Below are 6,791 nucleotides of genomic sequence, written 5' to 3'. Positions count from 1 at the left end.
ATATAAACCATACTGCAGACTGTATTCTTCAATCTTCATCAGTAAGTGCTTCAAGTCATCCTCACTTTCAGCAAGCAAAGTTGTATTGCGAGCATATCACAGGGTAATAATTATCCCTCCAATCTTGATGCCATGTTCTTCTTCATTTAATCCAGCTTCTCAGATTATTTGCTCAACATATAGATTGAAAAAATATGGTGAAAGAATGCACCCCTGATGCACTCCCTTCTTGATTTTAAACCATGCAGTGCCCCCTTGTTCTGTTCAAACGACAACCTCCTGGTCTATGTACAGCTTCCTCAAGAGTACAATTAAGTGTTCTGGAATTCCTATTCTTCTCAATGTTAGCTATTATTTGTTAAAATCCACACAATTAAATGCTTTTGCATAATCAATAAAACACAAGTAAACATCTTTCTGGTATTCTTTGCTCTGAGCCAAGATCCATCTGACATCAGCAATGATATCCCTCGTTCTACATCCTCTTCTGAATCCAACTTGCACCTCTGGAAGTTCTCTGTCAATACATTGCTGTAATAATTTTTTAATTATCTTCAGTAAGATCTTACTTGCATGTGATGTTAAAGATATTCTTCGATAATTTCCACATTCTGTGGGATCACCTTTCTTTGGAATGGGTACAAATGTGGATCTTCTCCAGTCAGTTGTCTAGGTAGCTGTCTTCCAAATCTCTTGGCATAGCTGAGTGAGTGCCTCCAGTGGGCCATCCATTTGTTGAAACATCTCAATGGCTATTCTGTCAATTCCTAGAGCCTTGTTCTTTGCCAATTCCTTCCGTGCAGCTTCGACCTCCTCCTTCAACACCACTGGTTCTTGAACATATGCCACCTCCTGAAATGGATAAAGATCGACCAGTCCTTTTGGTACAGTGACTCTGTGCATTCCTTCCATCTTCTTTTGATGCTTCCTGCATCAATATTTTGCCCATAGAATCTTTCAATATTGCAACTCAAGGTTTAAATTTTTTCCTCAGTTTTTTCAGCTTGAGAAATGCTAAGCGTGTTCTTCCCTTTTGGTTTTCTAACTCCAGGTCTTTGCACATTTCATTATAGTAATTGGCTTTGTCTGCTCAAGCTGCTGTTCAGCTCTTTTATCTTGTCATTTCTTCCATTTGCTTTAGCTACTCTCTGCTCAAGGGCAAGTTTCAGAGTCTCTTCTGACATCCATTTTGGTCTTTTCTTCTTTTCTTGTCTTTTTAATGACCTCTTCCTTTCTTCATGGATGATGTTCTTGATGTCATCCCACGATTCTTCTGGTCTTCAGTCATTGGTTTTCAACACACAAATCTATTCTTTAGATGGTCTCTAAACTCAGGACAGATATATTCAAGGTCATACTTTCACTCTTGTGGACTTGTTTTAATTGTCTTCAACTTGAACTTGAACTTGCATATGACCAGTTGATGGTCTGTTCCACAATCAGCTCCTGGCCTGATTTTGGTTGAAGATATTGAGCTTTTCCATCACCTTTTGCCACAGATATAGTCAACCTGATTCCTGTGTACTCCATCCAGCAAAGTGCACATGTATAACCACCATCTGTGTTGTTGAAAAAAGGTGTTTGTGATGAATAAGTCATTGGTTTTACAAAATTCTATCATGTGGTCTCCAGTGTTATTTCTGTCACCAAAGTCAAATTTTCCAACTACCAAATTTTCCAACTACTTTGTTTCCAACTTTTGCATTCCAGTCATCAGTGATAATTAACACATCTTGATTGCACATTTGGTCAATTTCAGATTGCAGAAGTTGATAAAAATCTTCAATTTCCTTATCTTTGGCTTTGGTGCCTGGTGCATAAATTTGAGTAACAGTCATATTAACTAGTTTTCCTTGTAAGCATACGGATATTATCCTACTACTGACAGCACTGTACTTCAGGACAGATCTTAAAATATTCTTTGTGATGATGAATGCCACACCATTCCTCTTCATACTGTCATTCCCAGCATAGTATATCATATGGTTTTCTGATTCAAAATGGCCAAAACCGGTCCATTTCGGCTCACTAATGCCTAGGATATCAATTTTTATGCATTCCCTTTCATTTTTAACAATTTCGAATTTTCCTAGATTCATACTTTATACATTTCATGTTCCGATTATTAATGGACGTTTGCAGCTGTTTCTCCCCAATTTGAGTCATGCCACATCAGCAAATAGAGGTCTCAAAAGCTTTACTTTATCCATATCATTAAGATTGGTTCTACTCTGATGAGGCAGCTCTTTCCCAGTCGTATTTTGAGAGCCTTCCGACCTAAGGGGCTTGTCCTCCTGTACTGTATTGGACAATGTTTCTGGGCTATTCATAAAGTTGTACAGTAATGTACCAGACAGTGTTTCTCTGCTATTTGTATGGTTTTCCCTGGCCAGTCTTTGAGAAGTGGATGGCCTCTTCCTTCTTCCTAATCTGTCTCAGTCTGTAAGCTGCGTTGAAACCTGTGTACCATGTGCAACCCTGCTGGATCTTGGAACACCAGTGGCACAGCCTCAAGCCTCACAGCAACATGCAAGCCACCACAGTATGACAAACTGACAGACAACACTGTCTCCCTTAGCTGTTCAAATCTCTCTGTCCTCCCCTTACCTGGATCCCTGCCGCTGTTCGCTGGCTTTTCTTTCCCCCTTTCCTGCCTCTTGGGGGTGGGGCCTGGGTCCCTCCCCTTACTTGGATCCCTGCTGCTGCTTGCTCTGTCTTCTCCCTGGCTTTTTTAGTTTAGCAGACTACAAGTCTGAATTCAGAGTACAAGCTCTAGGGGCTATGTGAAAGCCCCTTGACCGTGAGCTTCAGCTCTGCCTCTTGTTCCAGGCCCACTGGAGCTGGAGGCATCTCTCAATTCAGGCAGCCACTGAATCCAAGGTCAGCAGGTAAAAGATCAACAGGCAACACAGCAGGCCAAATGGTTCAAGTTCAGGAACTGGAGACAAAGACTCGGCCAAATGCAGGATCCAGATCTGTCAACAAGCTAGAGACGTTTCTCAAAGCTTCTCCATATATACTGGTAGCAGTGCACACACCAAAAGCAACTAATTAGTTGCTCACAGCACATATAACCATGGAGGTGATTACACAACATCCAATCTCACCAGGGAATAACTACATCCAGCTGCCACATCACTCAGAACCACGGCCCAGCCAAGTTGATACACAACCTTACTACCACAGACCTCTTTAAAGTGTTAAGGAGTAAAGGTGTCACTTTGAAAACTAAGGTGCACCTTACCCAAGCCATTGTATTTGCAATCACCTCATATGTATGTGAAAGCTGGACAATGAATAAGGAAGACCAAAGAAGAGACGATGCCTTTGAATTGTGGTGTTGGCAAAGAATACTGGAAATACATGGAGTGCATGGAGAACAACCAAATTTGTCCTGGAAGTGTAACTAGAATGTTCCTTAAAAGCTAGAATGGCCAGACTTCCCCTCACCTACTTTGATGATATTGTCAAAAGGGACCATCCCTAGAGAAGGGTACCATGCTTGGTAAAGTAAAGGGTCAGCAAAACAGGGGAAGACCCTCAACAAGGTGAAGTGACACAGTGGCTGCAACAATGGGCTCAAGCATAGCAGGATTTGTGAAGATGGCACAGGACCAGGCAGTGTTTTGCTCTGCTATACACAGGGTCACTAGGAGTCAGAGCTGACTCGATGGCCCCTGACAACAACCACCATTCAAGAAGTAGGTTGATGAGATTTGTTCCATTGATTGTGAAGCAAGTTACAGGTCTAAGAAACTATTCCTTGCCTATAAATAAGACTAGGAAATGAAAATTTTAAGACCAGACTTCTCATTATATTTGTATTCTTGCTGTAAAAAAGAAAAAAATAAATTAAAAGGAACCCATTAATATACACCAAGAGCAAGAGAGAAGCTTTTTCTAGAAAAAAAACCTCTCTTACTTAGGAACAATTACAGCAACTTCACATACAACTCCTACATAACTCCTACTACCCTCATAATAAATTCATTCACTGGACACAGAATGGAAGAATAAGAGAGAGTGGGAATAAAAAGGAGAGAATGGTAAAAGCTAAAAACAAGAAAGACATCTTTACTGCATTAGGCTCTCAGTTTCTGAATAGCTGCATTCTTTTATTCCCTCAACAACAATATTTTGGTCAGTGCCAAGTTATCACGATGAATGAGGTCATACTAACAACAACAAAAAGACATGAACTATAATTCCTTTGACTTTAAAAACTGCAATACTTAACACTTAAAATTCCAGTGACAACTTTTCTTTAATTTTGCCTTCGTATCTTTGTCCTAGTTATAACCAAGAAAATCCTGCCTATTTCGCTTATATTCTAATAATTAGCTCTTTTATATGGCAGAAACAAAACTAAACGTCCCCTCAGAAATATAACATGTTCACACAAATACACTTTTTTTTTTTTTTTTGGCCTCTAGGGCATACATCTACACATACAAATAAATAAAAGTTCAAAAGTAAAACAGATTTTCATAAATTTGAGACTAGAATTTCCACAGTAATGTAAGAACCACGGAAAAGAGCCCCCAAATATTTTAGGGAAATAACAGAGTATCTAAGTAGATCTGGCTTCATTAAGCTTCAAAGCTTTCTCGTGAGTGGGTTTATTTACCTATGTGAAATGTTTGCCCCATTACTCATCCAGTATCAGATACTTACTAAGTAATTTGTAGTTGTACTCTCTTCCCCTCTGCCCATGTATTTGTAAAAGCGATGATCTGCTACCACCAATAATTTACATGTGTTCTTCATAGGATTAGGATCAGCTCTTCTCTTCACCCGATGGACAAGCTCTAACATGAATTTGTATGCACTATTAAACCAAAATTCATCAAAACGAGGAATTTTTTTATATTAACACTTTAAATCTCGCATATTTTTGAAACAAACATTATTTGAGCCCAGTGTTCTTAAAGATGTGAAGAAAAACAATTTGAAAAAAGAAAAGTGAAAAAGTTATACAAAGTTTTAAAACTGTAGAACTCAAAACCAAGGAAAAGGAAAATTTCCTCAATTTTTAAAATGAGAAAACATTAGAAACTGCTTCACAGTATAAAACAATCACTATTCCTGGGCTATGAAGACTTCATTTTCTTCTAGAAGTCACTTAGTATCAACTAAAGTAGTAGTAAAAATATCAAGATAACCAAGCATTATTATTTTGTGTTAATAGGACATTACCCTTTGTCAAATAATCAAATTCTTTAAGAATTTCTTTATTTATACTAAAATGCTAGTCATATTCTCTACAGTCTTCAAAAATCAAGACAGTAGAATACCTCTTCAGGATTTAAGTGATCCTAAATATACCTATCCCAATATCTGTTCCCAAATATATATATCTCAATAACAAATACATCTATCCCACTAATGTCAATAATTTCAATAATATATCTGTCCCTAAATATGTGTCTTCTAAACAGATCTCTCTTGCTACCAACTACATGTACTTCTCACATATCAACTATCTTATTATCTGACATTTTGCATTTATGACATTAGTAAAAAAATCTATTATCTGATTATTTTGCATATTAATTATGTATGTCTGACAGTAACAAAGTTAAACGGTCAAGGTAAAGTGTCAACTTGGCTGGGTTATGAGTCTCAGTTGTTTGGCAGTTACATAATGAAGTAATTTGGCAGTTATGTAATGATATAGTCATCCTCCATTTTGTGATCTGACACAGTCATCCTGAATTTTCACATAAGACTGACTTTTTACATAACAACCTGGCTCTTTGGAACCTAACCACATCAATAAGTAAGGAATGGGTGTAATTTCCTATAAACTCTAAAGATTGTTATTTCAACAGTATTATTTTCTCATTTCTAAAGATTTGCAATTAAGTTTTCCTCACATAATTCAATTTTCCCTTTCCCCAATCTTTGTTTTATAAGTCCAATCTTTATAGTTTCCATTATTTTCTAATGTTTTCAACTCTTACACTATAGACAAAAGAATTAACATAAGAATTACTGGAACAAAACTCTACTTCAAGCTAAAGATTAGCATTAATTGATAAACATGGTATTTTTATCAGTGAACAACCATCTCTACTGAAGACAGCTGTTAACACGTTTCTGATTTGAAATATATTTAAGTCTTACCTTCAGATGACTCTCTTTCTACTAACCCTTTTGGAAGCAACTCTTCATTACCCCCTTTTAAATATCCACACACTTTTGGGGACTGCAAACGTGAAATATTCTTGATATCATCAGATTTATAAACTAACATTCTTTTGTCTTGAGTATCATTAATAAATCTCCAAAGTGGCTAAAACAGAAAATACATATGACTGAAATGGAAAAAATTAGAATTTCTAAACATTAAATTCTTACATTTTTTCATTGTTCTTGGATAACATTAATTTCTAGATTAAATAAATAAATATTTTCTAGGAAGTCATTTTAATTTTTATCATATGGCATTTCTATGCTGATAAATGTATGTATGATTCACTTTTTATTATCCATGAAAAAAGTATTATTTTTGGTGAGTAGCGACAGGGATCTTAAAAGTTTGCAAGGAGCCATTTAGATGCAACAATGGGTCTGTTCTCATCCAGAGCAAAGAAGAATGAAGAAAACCAAAGGCACATGGAAACAATTAGTCCAAGGGACTGATACACCATGTGATCCTCAGCCTATACAACTATGAGACCAGAAGAACTAGATGGTGCCCAGCTACTACTGTCAACCACTAGGAGGGGGATCTATGTAGGAAATCTTGGATACAGTGGGAGAACAATGTGAAACAAAACTCAAAATCA

At 37.0% G+C, this 6,791-nt stretch overlaps 1 protein-coding gene across 1 annotated transcript in view; it reads right to left on the bottom strand.

The window, feature by feature from the left end:
• Positions 1-6,791, bottom strand: part of ADAM17 (ADAM metallopeptidase domain 17) — a 107,861-nt gene that overhangs the window by 71,959 nt on the left and 29,111 nt on the right. Inside the window, exons 5-6 of the mRNA XM_007935108.2 lie at positions 6,127-6,295; positions 4,675-4,808 (exon numbers count right to left, since the gene is read on the bottom strand). Coding sequence (XP_007933299.2) covers positions 4,675-4,808; positions 6,127-6,295 — 303 coding nt within the window. The remainder of the gene's footprint in view (positions 1-4,674; positions 4,809-6,126; positions 6,296-6,791) is intronic.

Source organism: Orycteropus afer, unplaced genomic scaffold, assembly GCF_000298275.1.
Source record: "Orycteropus afer afer isolate SDZICR_OR568_19922 unplaced genomic scaffold, OryAfe1.0 scaffold00025, whole genome shotgun sequence".
Classification (NCBI taxonomy): Eukaryota; Metazoa; Chordata; class Mammalia; order Tubulidentata; family Orycteropodidae; genus Orycteropus; species Orycteropus afer.
Note: the sequence above shows the minus strand (reverse complement) of the source record. Positions and strands in the feature narration are given on the sequence as shown.